We start from the raw sequence: 17,365 nt of genomic DNA, 5'->3' as shown, positions 1-17,365 counted from the left end.
GTTCGCAGCCTCCCTAGCGGTAGGGCAGGAGCGGTTACCGTAAGTCCTATCAACCACCGGAACTCACTTGAGCCTTAGCATTGGTAGCAGGTGAGGCTGGGACCAGGAGCAAGTCTACGACAGAAGCAGAAGTGGCAGGGAGATCAGGTCCTGGAAGCAGTAGTTCCAATGGCACATTGTTTGTCACTGTTAGTTGGGCTGACAGCACAAATTGAAGCCTACGATCCTATGTTCTGGCAGCAGTAGTGTCTTCACCTCAACAATCCACAGACATGACTCTGGATATTGTCCCTGCTTATCTTGTCCTGACCCTGGATCTCTGTTCTATGAACTGCACGATAGCCTTTAAATAACATTCCTTTTCAGCTTCAATCATGCAGAGATGCTTAATTGCTTGCAGTTAATAACTCTGACTGTTCCTACCAAAAATCGATTTCTTAGTTCACTTCTGTCGTCCTGTATCTTGACCTTTTTTACATCAGCCTTTCTGACATTCCACAAGTAAAAACCAAGGTCAGTTAAAGAATGAAAAAGCAAAATAAACTGACCCTTTGCTTTATCTGCTATAAAAAATAAGCAACTACAAAAATAAATGAAAATGTTTAACATTTTGAAAGATAAAAAATAAAAGTTGGCCTTCTACGCTAGCTCTAAACTTCTACCTAAATTTGGAATTGTGATCCAACTTTTAACCAGCGGAGTGTAAGATTTTCATGTGTTACTTCCCTGTTATGCAATTTCTATGAAACGGGCAAGAGGCTCTGAAGAGAATGACTTATGACGCCATGCCATGTGCTTAGTTCATTATGAATTATTTCAAGGACCTCCAGCCATTCTGAGCCAATCAAAACAGAAATGTTCTAACACATTCGAGAGTATCCTGTTTTATAGAGTGCTGAAGAAAGGCAAGAAAAGCATACTAGATTTCAAAGGTACCAAATTATCCAGAAAGGATTTTGGAACTGGTTCCTATTAGATGACTTTGCTATTATTTAATGTGATATATAAAATATAAGGTCTTCTATTTGAGCTCCTTGGTCCTGGAATGTTTCTGCCTTTTACAATTTTGCAAGCAAAATTAAAAATATTTTTATTTTGTTCACTTTTCTTGCTGGATTTCAAAAACAAAAAGCATGAGGCCCAGTTAGGCCCTACAGATCTTTCCATTTCATGCTCACTCAAATTATTAGGGACTTTAATTTTCACTAGAAAAAGCATCTCCTCCTACTGAAATACTGCCTCAGATTCAGCACCTTTTGAAGTAGTGTCTTGAAATAATTTAGGGAAAACATACGAGGGAAGGAACCCGAAGCTCTTTTCCTCTTTGATTGTCCAGGTTTGAGTTTAGGGGTTCTTGGATCTGGCTATTTCCATAGTTAACTTCTCAGAGGAAAGGTTTGTTTATAGGAAAAGTCAACAGGAAAGCAGAAATCAGAACACCCCACCTTGAAAACAGGTCGAGGAATCAAAAACCAGATACAAGTAATGATCAATGATGACCTACTTCTTGCAAGGCTAACTTTGGGGTGCAGCTTTTAAAATACGAAGTCTTTGAGCACTTCACAGATGATTATCTTGGTGTTCTTGAGAGAAACTGCGTAGACATAGAATCATTCGTCTTTATTTCTTCCTGTCTCTCACCCAGGGTGTCTATTTCCTCCACTTGCTAAGAACAGGAAATTGCGGACATAAAGATTTGATCAGTTCCCATTACTTCAGTGAGCCTCACTCAGCTGAACCCAGGCCAACAACACCTTCATATTTGCCCAAATAAATTGCACAACATAACAGAATAGGCTTGTTTTGTATAGTCTTTAATTATCTTTTAATCTTCCAGGCCTTGAGTTCCTTGCACTATTAAGAGCCTCTCTCTGAGAAGATTGCACAAAGTAAAAATAGGCAATACCTTTGAGACACTTTCCATTACTCACTGACCTAGAAAAATCCCCATGGAGCAGGTCAGTCCTGAGCAGGTCTAAGAAGCTTCTCGGCTTGCTGTGTATGTGAACGTGGCACAGGAGCGACAAACATGGACGGCACCAGGAGTCTGGACAGCATTTTCGAGTGAATATAGAACTTTCACATGCGATGGTTTGTCTGATCCTCAACCATCCTCAGCTTACTCTATGCCAGGCTAGAATTGTCCCATTTTACAAATGAGAAAAGAGACTCTGAGAGTGACTTTCCCAGCCGAGGTCAGGGCTCAGTCTAGAACTGCAGACTGTAGACCCTTCTGAGCCACCCCTAAGACAGAGGACCAACCAGAGAGCAAAGTCATCTGACTGCCTTTCTCTCCTCTCCAATCCCTCCCTCCACCCCCTTCCTCTGAAACATCACAGGGGCCTGATGACAGAGCAACCACGGAAAATGGGGAAGAATGAGGACTCAAGGTTGAGATGGCAAGGGAGGCTGAGCCCCTGGGGAAGCTCCCCTGCAGCCCGAGCAGCACCAGGAGCCCTGCCCTCACCCCAAAACTTAGCGTTCAGCTTAGTCTCCCCAACTCCCTGCTGTGGCTCTAGATTGCCTGAGGCTAATTTTGGTGGGGAATTAGGAAAATCAGGAATGATTTACCACCAAAACTACTAAGATTTAGCACAGAACTAAGAATTCCCAACCAATAGCCAAGGTTTGAGAAAAGAAATTTAAGAGAAAGGAATGTATCTGCTTTGAAAAATTGACATGTCTGTAGTGAGATTACATAAGTACAGAGGATTTAAGTTTTGTAGTAAAATGACAGGAATGTTCTCAATAAAGCATGGCAATACTTTTTCGTGCAAAATGCTAAGTATATGTCGTTTCATTTAATTCTTGCCACCTGCCTTGAGAAAGCCATTATTATTCTTGTTTCTCACACGAGGAAACTCAGGCTCCGAGGGTCTGCTTGAGGTCAGACAGCTAGAAGTGGAGACAACATTTGGGCTCAGACAACAAATCCCATGTCCCTCTCAGTATAATGCACTACCTCCTAAGTAACAGGTTACCTGTTCTCATTTTTTATTTGTCTTTATGTCCCATCTCTGTAGCTCATTATACAAATGAGTTTGTATTACTGTAGTGAAAAGCTGCTTACCTGGCAGTCTAACTTCTAAGGAAGAGGAAGCATGCAAAAAACTCTTCTGAGAAGCAGAACTGATGTTACAACAAGCGTTCACATGTGAGAAGTTTCTCTCTTGTGGTGATTATGTCTTTTATGTCTACTCTGTAATTATTTGGGATGTTCTAAGACTTCAATGATAGGATGCTGCAGGAGCTTTCTCTCTGATCTTCCAATGACTGGCTGCTCTTCCACCTCCAGTTCTCACCTGTCCATTGCTGCTCCCTGTTTTTTATAGTGCTTTTTATCACAATTAATAATTATGGATTTATTTGTTTACTGCTTGTCTTCCCTATGAGATTGTAAACTCCCCACAGACAGGAACCATGACTGCTTTATTCAGTAGTGTTTCCCCAGCACCTATCATGATGCCTGGCACATAGTAGCAATTCAATAAATGTTGATTGGAAGGATGGATGGATGGATGGATGGATGGACAGGCAAGGGAATCATTCCCAGAAGAGTTTCCAAAGGATCTGAAGAAGAGGTGCATTGGTAATCTGATCCAGGGAAGGCTAGGTTACTTTTTGGCCATGGGGAGGTCAGTCTCCTTTTCCTATAACTAAGCCTGAGAGCTGGTGGCCTCCCAAAGACAATGCACAGGAGCTGTGAGGCCAGTCCACCAGGACAAGAGAAAAGGAAGTCAACATACCAGCACTTACCAAGTGCAAAGCAAAATGCTAGATACACATGCTCTCGTTTAACATAAAAAACACTGCAGGAGAAAGGAATTATTTCTACTGTACAAATGAAAAAAGTGAGACACACATTGGGGAGTTTGTCCAAGGTCATGCAACAAATTAGTGGCAGAGCCAGGATATAGAGCCAGATTTGTCATATTTCACAGACCATGCTTTTTTGTTTGTTTGTTTTAAAGCAAATTCACTTTATTTAAAACTTTTTTTATTGGTCCACAACTTACATTCAAGAATTGATCCTATTTTAAGTGTATAGTTTGATAAAATCTAAATATGTAGACATCCTTGAAACCACCAACCAGATAAAGAAATAGGACATTTCTAGCCTGCCAGAGGCTCTCCTGCACTGTCTCAGTCAATATTCCCAGTGCCATCACTATTTCGACTTCTGTCATGACAGGGTCCTGTTGCCTGTTTTTAAACTTTGTATCTATGGAGTCTGACAGTATGCCCTCTTATGTGTTGGGCTTCTTTTGTCCACAAGATTCATTCACGCTGTTGCTTGTAGCAATAATTGATTCTTTTTCATCAGTGAATTACAGTCCAGCGAATTAATACAATCACAATTTATTTATTTATTCTACTGTTGATGGACACTTGCCTTATTTCCACAGTTGTTAATAAAGTGCCATGAACATTCTTGATCGTGTGTTTTGGTGGTCATACACACTCACTGCTGTTGGGTGTAGACTCAGAAGTGAAGTGGCTGGTCATAGCTATTCATATGTTCACCTTTAGTCAGTTCTGCCAGTTTTTCAAAATGGCTCCATCAATCTATACTCTTACCAGCAATGCAGAGAATTCTCATTGCTCTGCATCCTTGCCAACTGTTGCCATCATCAGTCCTTTTAATTTTAGCCACTTTGGGGGCAGAAGGCCATGCTTTTGTAAACTACATCTTGGTACCTTCGCATGTGGGTCATCAGTCCTCAGAAAAGGAAAGCCCAAGAGTTTGCTTCTCCTTCTTGGATGAGGCTGACATGATTCTCTTCTCAGGTCTCTAGTGTCTCAGGATAATGAGGCTTTCGTGTCTGGACACACAGTGGGTAAAGCAGAGGCTCCCCAAAGGACAGAACAGACTCAAAACTGGGTCATGAATGTGACTAAGGCAAATGGACCCAGTGAGCAAAGGGAAGAAGCCACAGAGACCTCCAGCGAAGGGGCAGATGATGTCTCATTAAAGCTGGTCCAACTTTTGAACACCAGAGCAGGACTCTTTCAGGGACAGAAGTGCCCACCTCCTGTAGAAGGTCAAATATCAGACAACAACCACCACAGTCATCAAATTTTGAGCACTTTCTATATGCCAGACATAATGCTTCATTCTTTATAGAATGCAGTACTTAGGGCTTTTGGGTTGTAAATAACAGAATCCAACCTGATTATTAATAGAGAGTAATTTATTTAAATGATAGTTCTTCATTCTGAAATTGCCTTTCTCTTCAAGTGGGTGTTAAAATTTATTACATTTCATCTAATAGTGGTAAGAGCAGATGATAAATGCAACCTGGTATTAGTAAATGTTTCTTTTATCCACATATAAAGTTCATAACACTAAACCATTCCTCTGCCCCCACCAACCAATATTTTCCTTTTGGGTTGTATATAGGGCTGAATTTTATTGCCACAGGACACCCAGGTGGGAAAGCCACTGCTTTGTACCATTCTCTTAAACCTGGGCATTTTAATTCTTTTATTCAAGAATAACCCAAGGGCTGGAATTTACATTCTGTTTACTAACATAGCAAGAATGTTAGGTGATCATATCTGATAGTGTTACATTATTATTAACTAAAGTCCATACGTATTCAGATTTCCTTAGTATTTCCCTAATGTCCTTTTTCCGTTCCAGGATCCTATCCAGGATAGCAGGTTACCTTTACCATCGTGTCTCATTTAAGCTCCTCTCAGCTGGAACTATTCCTCTGTTTCTCAGGCTTGTCTTGGTTTTGATAACCTTGAGAGTTTTGAGGTGTACAGGTCAGATATTTTTTAGAATGCTCCTGTTTTTTTCCTCTGTTGTTTTTCTCATGGTTGAACTGCTGTTATGGGTTTGGGGAGGACCACAGAGGTTAAGTGTCATTTTTATCACAACACATCACAGGGACATACAATCCACATGATTTATGACTGTTAATATTGGCCTTGACCACACGGCTGAGGTAGTGTTTGTCAGGTATCTTCACTGTGAAGTTTCTCTTCACCCTTCCCCCATTCTGTGTTGTGCTCTGTGGAAGGGAGTCGATACACCCATCCCACATTTAAGGGTGGAGTATCTATCTAAATTATTTGGAATTCTTCTGCATGGAAGATTTGTCTCTTCTTCATTTATTAATTATTCAAAGATTTATTTATCAGTGTGGACTTATGGATATTTATTTTATATTTTATGTTATAATTCAATACTACTTTTTTTGCTCAAATTGTTACGACTTTGGCTATTGGAGCTTTTTCAGTTGGCTCCTGTATCCCCCTGACATACTCCCATTGTTGGGCTTTTTAAAAAGCATTCCCTGACTTTCTAGCACTACAAGATGCTCCAGGCTCATCTTGTATATTTTCCTAGAATCAATCATTTCTCTAAGGAGTAGGGCTATTTTTGAAACATGATTTTATATCTTACCTAAGGACCTTAGCTCAGGACAGGTCAAAGTCAGCTAGGAAACATTTGTTTACTAGTATGTATGTGAACCACCATCACCACACCCAAACTGTGTGGCTGGTTAGAAAAGATCTGTACATATATTCCCAGCACTAAACCATTGGCATTCCTGCTTGGTTCCAAGATTCAGACAGCCTGTTATCTTCACTTCTCCTTAAACATCGTTATGAGTGTTATAACAGACAGGTTAATTGCAGGTGAGAGAAAACAAACTCAAACATTTTTAGCTCCAAATCATCAGTAGTTTTGTATGAGGAAAAGACTCTGATGATATAGACATTGCTTTTCAAACCCAATATACACAGTGTCCAGCCAAGGGACGGGCAAAATCGAAGTGGTCTCTTACTGGATTTTCAAATTTCTTTAATATCTGGGGGAGTGGGAGGTTGGTTGTTATTAAAGCTAGTGGGAAGAATTCCTATTATCAAGTTCAAACCAAGTTTGATGATATATGAAAGTTTTTCTTGAAAGTAAACGAAGCATACAAATAATTTTGTATTGGAAAGGATGGCTTCAAGATACATCTCCATATTTGAAGGGTCCTCCATCAGGAGTGGTGATTTGATACCACATTTAAGAAATGTTGACATGGTTTCCTAATTGAAACTGGAGTAATAATAAATCTTCACTAACTGGTGAATAGTAGTTCAGCCAACAGTTAAACATGGTTTGTTTTGTTCTGGGAGAGGTAGGGAGAGGGAAGTGCTGGCAACGTCATGACGAGATTCAAGAATTTGGACTTGGGATCCATTTTTTTTCCCAATGCCAACTGAATACCAAGTAGACAAGAATTATTATACTACACAAGTATTTTGTGCAGTGAGAGGTAGTATTTTATAACAATATTATAAATTGTCAAAGCAATATATATTGTTCCAATGATTCACGGTTTGGAAATTGCTTGCTTTTCCTTTCTAAATGAACAATCAGTGACTAAACATCTTTTGAGAGGACCTATAATAATGGGGCAAATAAAATATGTGAAACTCATTTTTATTAATATAGACATTATATATCAATATATCAATATATACTTTATCAGATATTCTCATTTTAATTTATTATTGTTACTTCAAAGTTTACTTTGGTTGGCAAATGGAATACTAGTCAACCTAGTATCTATTTAGAAGGAAGTATCTGTTTAGAAGGAAAAAAAAGGCATTAATAGGTAAAACGTTTTGATCAAGAAAAAGAGGAAAGTAGGAAGAAAAAATTTTTTCCATTCATTGCTAAAGAGGTTAAATGCTTTCTGGTTAAAGGATGAAATTTTTTTAAAAAAATCAAGAAAGACTTCCTAGGGTCAGTTAGCAGGATGGTGGGAATTATGCACTGTTAAAACATTCACCAGGTAAACGGGTTTCAGATTTTACTAAAAGACTATAATAAAGGCAGATAAATTTATCATAATAAAAGCACATTGAGGTCAAAGGTTATAGAGGGAACGTTATGACGCGATAATCAGGAAGTCAGAGCCATGGATGTAGCTTCTTGCTCTTCTCTTTCAATAATAATGTCAAACTTTAGTCAGTTACAGAGGATGAATCTTTGCTTTAACTGCTCTCATGTGATACATGAAATTCATTTCTAGTTTAAAATACAGAATAGAGTCCAGCGGCATACCTCTTTCATGAACTCCTGACATGAATCCTCTTAACTTACATGAATTAACATGAATTGGTTTTCAGAAAGATACTGGTAAGCAAAGGTCATTTTCAAGTACACTCTTTAGTGATTATCTGCCCTAAAAGAGTATACTTGCCTTTTTCCTTTCCCCATCTCTTCCTGTTAACTGCCGTGTCTCAGTAACATCTTATTTATTTGGTCAATTCCTTTATATTACCAATCCAGTGTCAAATAACAATACTGAGTAAAACAAGGGTTTCATACTGGGGGACCTGTGAGGCCAATTCAACCTACTTTGATAAACATATTTGTTTGACCCATCTGGTATTAAAGAGATCTAGAAGTACCATAAGAAAATTTAGATTTCTGGGTTTCTTTTGATAAATCAGAAGACCTTTCAACAGTAGACCTGAATTTCATATGACTAAAACCTGCTGGAGCAAAATATGAGACTACCTTCTTTAAGTAAACCCCACCTCTCCCTGCTGTTTACACTCAGCCAGTCTCATTCATTAAATATCTACTTGGACCCCGTCGGCTGTGAATATGTGACCGTTTGATTAGACTGATGTGGTGGTAGTGGTGATGGTGGTGTGCATATGGATTATGAAATAAGCATTCAACCAAGTTGGTTTAACAACTAGTCTCACTCCATGTGAGTTAAGAGATTACGATGTGTGTTAATTCATTTCTTCAACATGAATTTATGGCCTATCAAACAGTAAAATAATCTTTTAGGGATTAACAAAATAGATTCCTAATTAAAAATATGAAAAGATAACTTCCTGTACCCAAAAAGCTGCATACTAATCCCAGGAGACCTTTATCACTACTTTGTTCTCTTCTCTCTTGAGTTTTTTCTTCTCCAAATGTATCACAGAAAAATCATAATCTGTTTTTTTAAAGAAGATTTATTTTGGATTAAGTGATTTCATGATGCAACACGGTTTTAAACAAAAATAGAGATCAGTATGAAAATAAAACAAATTGTACACATTAAAATATCTTTCCCTCAAAGCATTTCAGAATCATAAAAAAATACAACACAGAAGTCAGGGGTTCAGGTGAGGATAAGAATAAAGACTTTCCAGAAAACAAACAACTAGCCTACATTTCAGAGTCCCAGGCTCTATTTATTACCACCCACAAATCATTTCTAGGGTGTCAACAGTCTGCATTATTTGCTTGTAAAAAAAAGAAAAAGATGAAATTTAAATATAAGGTGAAATGAGAGCTGTATAATCTTAATGTCAATAGCAAATATTTCCCATTATTATTCTCTATGAAAAGTCACATTGAATAAATATGAAGCTTAAATCAACTCAACAAAAATAGAAACATGGCTATTAATTATGACATGGTGTAGCAGACACAGTGGGTGGAGTTGGTGAAAAGAAATTGAAAGGCTTAAAAAAATACACCACCTGTGCTCTACTGAAATCTTAGACATAAATGTTTTTTTTTTTTACAGAGCCTTAATATTAAAAAGTAAGCATTATCATAAAATTAGATTAATACTTTCAGTAAGAGGCAAGAGAGATGCATGTATTTTTATTTATTTATTTTGGAATGCCTGCATCCCTACTATAAAAACATGGAATCTTATGCACTTTCCAACATATTAACTGTCTCACATTTTACTTATGATATCATATAAGGAAAAATAGGTTGTAATAACATCTTTTAGAGCATTAGGGTCCTAAAAGAACATTCCATTTTGTGTGTTTCCTGGTTAATCCTTCCAAAGTATTTCTTGAACATTAGCCATCCTTTTATTTTTTACAGAAGGTGATAGTAACCAGAAGTTTACTAATGGTTCTTATCTGTATCAATAATAGCTGATTCAGTTTGAATCATACCACATACCTATCAACACTCCTCAGGGTTGTAATATCTTAAAGAAAATTGGATAGAAAGATATCACCAGTCCAAGGCCACTAGATGTAAAAATCACACATACAAATCTAATCTTCCTGTGTGCCCCAGAAACCATACAACTAGGGCCATCCAATTCTGCTGAACTGTTTGATCATGAAAACCAAAAAAACTACCTTACAGATGAAACCTAAGCAACTGTATTTTCAGTCTTGATTAACTTCCTGAAAAATTGGAAACACCAATTAGGTCTCCATTCGTAATTCAGTAAAAGGATTCTTAGGGTTTTGCTTTCCAGATGAATATAGAACATTTAAGCTGCCATTAGAGATCATGAAAAATGCCTCAAAAGCTATTCTGATGTCAACAAATGTCTGCTAAAAAACAAATTAAGCACAATAAATGTGTCAAGCAACACCCTCTCTCTTCTTCCCCATACAAAGTTTAGTAATACTAACAATTCTTAAGTTAAAAATAATCCACAACAAAATTTAATGCTAAATTGTCAAATCTCCTGATTAAGCTATGGTTGGTTAGCTTTAATACTTCAGGGCTAAATTCTGTTTTGCAATGCAGAAAATCTCATCAATGTCCTGGAGGTATAAAATGAGGGTATTTTCCTCCAGGTAGATAACAAGGAGTGCTCTCATTAGGCAGAAGAGCATTATTTTTCTCAAAGTCAGAAACTAATTTGAAGTATATGTTTCTACCCCCACCAGCAAGCCCTAAGATGATCCTTCCACTCTGGTTTTAATGCTCTCTCTGCCATAGTCCTGCAGACCTCTCTGATATGGATAGTGCACACATACTCAATACATCCTTTGTGCCAGCTCCTTGGAATGCAGTTACCATCCCCGAGTCTCAACAGCTGGTCAATAATTAGCATTACATTCTTGGTGGGGGAGTGGGAGGAGACACAACGGCTGGACTCCTCTTTTCTGATTTTTTTTTTTATCATCCTTCTAGTAGGCAGCAATGGTTGGCCTTGGAAAGCTTGATGTTCTGAGACCTTTGCCTCAAATCTACCTAGAAAACACAATTGAACCAGAAAAGTAATAGGTTTTGCAAAATTAGAAATCTAACTGAAAGTGACATTCTCGTTCATTTAAACTCAAGTTTTATAGAAACAAAGTGTCTAAGATCTAGAGGATTTTCAATTATCAATTAAATCAGAAAGCAAGTAAGAGAGCACAAAAGGGAGTCACACTCAGTTTGGACATGAGGCCCTGCTCTTCATTTGCATGTTTTTACTATGCAGGGTGCTAGGTATCTTGTAATGGTAGGATAGCATCATTTCATCTGCAGTGGGAATTTCCAGAATACGGTTGGATTGCGAAGACTTTTAGGCTCTTCATTATCAGATGTTCGTCTTAGTCAGATGTGGCCAAGTCAAAAATAGAATTTGTGCAGAAAGAAAGAGGAAAAATTGGATGAATGTGAGGAAGACAGAGAGGAAAAGAAAACCTGCAGTGGGTCCTTCATTCCCATCACTGGAAGTCAGCCATCAGGGCTTCTTAGATTCATCCTTATTCAAAATTAAAAAAATAAAAAATCAGGCTTCTGATTAAAGTGTTTTTTCATTATCTTGCTTCCAAATAATATTTGATAAAACTAACTATACTATATAAATCCACCAAGAGCAATCAAAATTTGCATTTTTTAAATTTCTCATAACAAGTAGTAAGATGAAAATATTAAAGATATGTGCAGTTTTTCCATGATTATGCAAATTTCTTCATGGACTTTTCAGAAGGGGTCACATTTTAAGAGTGTTTGAAAAAAATGAGAGTCTGGGTAGACAAAACATCTTGCAAAATTCACTGAAACTGGAATAGGCAAATAGAAACATTCGTCTCCACATTTCCTGAGATGAAATCTAGAACAGTAACTGTAAAGTACTGACACTGACCTCACAGCCACCATGAACATCAGCCTCAAACCAGGTGGGACTTGATACCTTCTACCGCACAGAGCATGTGAGGATCAGGACAGACCAAGTACCTGAAAGCACTGAGAAACTAAAGTGCTGTTCAAAACTGTTCCACCATTATCGTTCATCATTTGAATACAGTTTTTTTAACTTCCGACTGTTACGCAAGTGAAATCAAATTTCTGTTATTTATTACAGAATTTCCACTAAATTATAAATACAACATGTGCTAGAAAATTGTGACCACACTTCTTTGACCAGGATCCATTCATTTTGTGCACAAGGAAAATGTTTTGACCCCAGAGGTGGGGTGGGCTCAAGGACTGGGATTTTTCAGACTGAAAAACCAAAGGTACGTTGTAGTACAGATGAAAGAAAACAGAAGAAAACAGCTGAACTTAATCTTGGCATTGTTTGGATAATTTGAAGATCCTTACATTGTTCCTTCACAGTTCAGCCCCCAGCTATACACTTTAAACCCTAGTGTAAATGCACTCAGGGCTTCCACACTTGACCAGTACTGTCACACTGTTACATGCCATTAGTCACCAGCAGAAAGAGCATTTATATGATTTATTAATTTTCTTTTAGCCACAGTATCTCCCATGTATGAAGTCTTCATTGGAACTCCCAGATGGAACAAGCCATTCTCTCCTCATTCCTTGATTGTAGAACATACCAAACTTTACTTAAAATACTTTTTTGAACCTTGGTGTCTACTCCACTGTGAGCTTCTCGAGGGCAGATTTTGAATCTTGCAGCTCCATCAACAAACACAGTGGCCGGCACTGAGTGAATGCCAATAGTGGGCACCGGCATTCACCCAAGAGATGCCCTGCATACATATTTGATATATCGCGACTGTCTTTTACAGTATGAGATGTTATTGTCTGAGCATCCCTTATGGGATTCTTAAAGACAACAAGACCAGCAGCCCGGTGATCTAAGTTTACAGTCCAGAAGAAGATATTTGTGGATATTTCTACTTGTACGGTATATTAAAGTCTCATTTAGTTTGTGGAAATATTCAATATTTTAAATAGTTATTATTGGACTCTTGTTTTACTAACAAAGAATAATAATCATTGATCATGGTGTTCTGACCTAACAAGTACATCTTTGGTCATTCCCAGTTCTGAGAACAGTAGCAACTAGGCGATTATACTGGTATTTGGAAAGAAGTTGGATGCCTTAACAAAGAAATGTATTTGTTAAAAACAATTAAAGAAAGAAATTTTATTTCAAATCTCATTTACCTGATAATGTGGAATATGGTAACAGTGTCACAAACCAAAATGAAAGCTAACATGGTCTTTAAAAGTATTTCAGAAAGAAATGCAACCTTCTGTATCAGCTGCTTAGAGAGCTGCCAGCTCTGAAACACCTTATATACCATTAAAAATGTAACTTTTAAAAAAAAGTGTGTTATATACCATTTTTCCTTATAATGAAAAAAAAACAAGTAAAAATAGTTTGCAAAATTAAATATATACTTATATTCATAAGTAAGTACAAACTAACATTTCCAGTTAAATTCTTTTCTCTTTCTTTCTGATACAAGTATAGTATACAGATAAATCTCCCCTTCTTATTTCTAGATTTCTGTAATCTTTTTTCCAGAACATTTCCCCACACTGGAGTACCCACCTTTAGTGCAGGAATGCAACATGAGTGGCATTCCTCGGAGGGTCCCAATGGTAAACATAGCTTAACCAACAGAGCAATCAGTTCTTACAAGCCACCTAGGAAAACCATGCAGATGACCTCTGTAAAATGTAAGATTGCCAACATCCCATAATAGGAATTCCATGGCTACCTATAAATATAGTTCTCAAAGAAGTGTTTGGGCAATACCTATAATACCATGGGCTGGCAAACCAAAGGTTTAATCCAATACTTTTATTACCCACAATTTAACTTTACTCTGCTGAACACCTGATTAGCTACGGCCAAGAAATCAAGAAATAAATGATGATGTGGAATAACCCCAAAGCAATAAAAATGAACACCCTCTGATAAAACTAGGTAGGCAGAAATAACATTAGTGATGTCATGCACTTTCTGAGATATCATAGAAAAACTGGTTCTTAGTATTGATAAGAAAATTATGCATCAGTGAAAATGCAGGCTTAGAAATATAGTACTGAGGGTTTCAGTCGGCGATGTCTCCACTGATGAGGGGGATGGAGTTCTTATTACTAAAGAGAGCTGATCTCTTGGATGGTGCTGATGGCTCCCTAGCTGAGCTTAGTGTTTGATGATGCTGTACAAATAAAAAGCAGTGGGGGAAATACGAAATATCTGTATTAAATGCCATCCTGTAAAGTATTTGATGGATGGAAGAGAGTCTAATGCATTTTAAATAAATGCATATCATACTATCACATATAGTGAGTCTTAAAAAATTATTACTTAGATGCACAGTCCTTGTAGTGGTAGACATGGCACTGTGAAGGAAGTTTGATTTAGAAGCTATTTTCTATCATACTTGTCAAGTGATGGAGTTGCTGTTAGTCATATTGTAATGTCCCTTCGACTTTGGTACATTCAGTGCAAAATATTTCGGGGAATTTTTTTGTACCTTTATAAAAATAAAAGGCCCTTTTGTTCCCTTGAGAGTGCTTAAAAGGATACGTACTAGCATGATGCCCGAGTAAGCATGGAACATGAAAATGGAACAGATGATACATACAGTGTGATGGGTAGGTTCTTATATACATCTTAGAGAACATAAATATATGGAAGCTATAAAAAATAAACAGAACTCACTGTGTACTTTTTCCTGATATGCTGTGATTAATTGCTAGCTAGTTTAAAATTGTTTTCATGCATTATAAAGCATAGAATCTGTCATTAGTAATTCACTATGTAACAGTTTATCTTCAGCCATAATTACACATATACCACTTTGCATATACATTGTCACAGACCACCTTATTGCAAATCTTTACAGTTACCTCATATTGACTTGGTTTCATTTTCACTCGTGTCCCATGAAAGCTGAAACCTATGTGCACACCATGCAGGCACTCATAAGCAAGAAAATGAATATTCTGTTATAACTCAGGGCTTAAATGAATGTACTTTCAGGAAATATATTTGTTTTTATTACATTATTTAACTTGCACTAATTTGGAGATTGGGCCAAGTGTTGCCAGGTTGGCTTGAACCATGTTCAAAGGTAAGTTTCAAGATTCTCCTGAGTCTCTGAAAGTTACCATGGAGCTGACCACGTACAGGTTCACCTTTGTCTTGGAACACAACAAATGGGAAGAAGTTTGGCATTCAAGAACTGTTGATTGAGAGACTGTTGGGTTGTTCCCTGGGCATCAAGCTCACCCAAAATCTTCCAAGAGGACTCATCACCACCATCCAGTCCCTAAACACAGAGCATGTGTTCCTGGAAAATAATACCACTCGGCTTTCCTCTGACGGAAGCATACTCTTGAAACTTTCAAAATCCAGCCACTCTTCTAGGGGCATCGTCTGGAATTGCCTGTCCACACGGAGCCAGGCACTGTGCTTCCAGGTCACTCAAGTCCAAAGGTACTGGTCTCTTCAACTGCTGTCAAGAGTTTTTCATAAAGCATGGAGAAGGATGGGTACGGAGGGAGGTCCAGACGGTTAAAACAAGTGTGAGCTCTGTGAACAGAAGAAGCAAGAACAGAGTTGAGAATGCCTAGAGTGGACCGAGATTGTTCCTGTGCGCGGTGTGCTTGTGTCTCAGATTCATATTGGTTTGTTGCCAATTTTCACACTCCGTTTGGAAACACTTTGAAAACACTTTGAATTAAAAAAAATTCAGAATTGAATTTCTCTCAGGGAAATGGGATCTTCAGAAAATATTTTCTTTGCATTTTCACAACCATTGAAAATCTATATGACATACATAATACTATTTGTTTAGTTGCCTAAGAATTACAAAGACAAGTTTGGGTTTTTTTGTTTCTCTTTTGATGTAAGGTTTTTTCTTTTTTTCCCCCTAAAAGACATGAGTAGAAGCTCTTGCAAAGTAATTCCTTTTCACAGTTGGCATTTGCCTGAACATCTCTCAGAAAATCGATGGTTTTGCATTTTTTCATTTTGCTGGTCGAGGAAGAGCACTGAGTGTCTCTGAAGACCCATGAATCTGCCTCACGATTTAGAGTCTTGGGAAATTCCCTGGCTGGACTTCCTTGTCGAAGTTAGTAGATCATTGTTACTTCTTTGAATCCTGTACTATAATCTGTTTTCTCCTAATTCACAATGCAAAATAATGGCCATTTAAATCATTACGTTAAGCATTCTGTTTTTAGAAATACCTCCCCTTCTGCCAAGATAGGAAAAAAATATGCTTTCCTGTTATTTGCACCTGAATCACAATAAAAAATAGACAGTCTCCAAATAGTACATCTTATCAGGAAGCAAATCAGCACCTTTGACATGAAATAGGAAGCGTTTTACTCGGAATGTACAACGGTTTGTTTGTGGGAGCTAAATGACTTTGACTTTAAAAAATGCTCCTGAATTAAGGTGAAATTTTAGGAGCTATGATTATTAACAGGCTGTTTTCACAAAGTCACATGTTTAAGTTTTTATTCTTATGAATCACTTCAATATTTCTGAAATAAATATAGTTAAACTTTATTTACTGTCTCAGGTCAGTGGAATCCTACAGTATTCATCCCTTGTGACTGGCTTATTTCACTTGCATAATATTCTCCAAGTCCATGTTGTAGCATGGGTCAGAATTTCCTTTCTTTTTAAAGCTGAATAATACTCCATTGTACATACATACCACATTTTGTTAACCCATTCATCCACTGATGGACACAAAAGGAAGGAATGGATACTTTTTTTTGACCCTCTTCAGTCACAAGACATAATCACCACTACTGATCCACAATCTAAGGCTACCACTGCTTCCTAAATCATCGGGTTGCATAATATATGGTTACCATGGTAGAAATTTCCTTCTGAATAAACTGAACAGCTCCCCTGGAAAATGTTTCATGAGGATGGAGCAAGCATGTATTGTTGAGGGGGAAACTGCAGAAAGATTAAATGGTTTTCCAAAGGTCAGATCAAGAATAGGACTGCAACCTTGGGTTCCTAGGGGAAGTCCAACATTAAACCGAAAGCAGGGAGACTAACGCTCTGTTCTTTAATTTTGGAGCCTGAGTGTGAATTTCATCCCACCCCTGACTGTATACTGCAAGCCCTCAACATCCTACCAGACTGCATACATTCTGAGGATAAGGATTAGCAAAACAAATCTTCAGATATTTTTAAAATGAATGACTCAATCACAATATGCTATAACGCTGGGGAAAATGGTCCAGTTTGGGTCAGTCCAGAAAACTCTGGGAGATACCAGGGGATTTTTTAGGTGTTCAAGCCATCTAGCTCTATCTCAGTCTCACCAGAAAGCAGAGACACTCAGAGAGCTATGTTGGAGGTCATCAGAATCACTCAAGAAGCTTGTTTATAATGGAGAATTTGGG

The 17,365-nt window shown here is 37.7% G+C and overlaps 1 protein-coding gene across 4 annotated transcripts in view; it reads right to left on the bottom strand.

Annotated features, from left to right (window-relative positions):
* Positions 1–8,972: 8,972 nt before the first annotated feature.
* The window catches only part of HECW2 (HECT, C2 and WW domain containing E3 ubiquitin protein ligase 2), a 334,372-nt gene continuing 325,979 nt past the window's right edge, over positions 8,973–17,365 (bottom strand). For all 4 annotated transcript variants that reach the window (XM_032480136.1, XM_032480138.1, XM_032480137.1 and 1 more), the window contains one exon: positions 8,973–15,524. In XM_032480136.1, coding sequence (XP_032336027.1) covers positions 15,413–15,524 — 112 coding nt within the window. In that variant the 3' untranslated portion in view covers positions 8,973–15,412. The remainder of the gene's footprint in view (positions 15,525–17,365) is intronic.

Source organism: Camelus ferus, chromosome 5 (genome assembly GCF_009834535.1).
Source record: "Camelus ferus isolate YT-003-E chromosome 5, BCGSAC_Cfer_1.0, whole genome shotgun sequence".
NCBI lineage: Eukaryota > Metazoa > Chordata > Mammalia > Artiodactyla > Camelidae > Camelus > Camelus ferus.
This window is presented reverse-complemented; position numbering and strand designations above follow the sequence as displayed.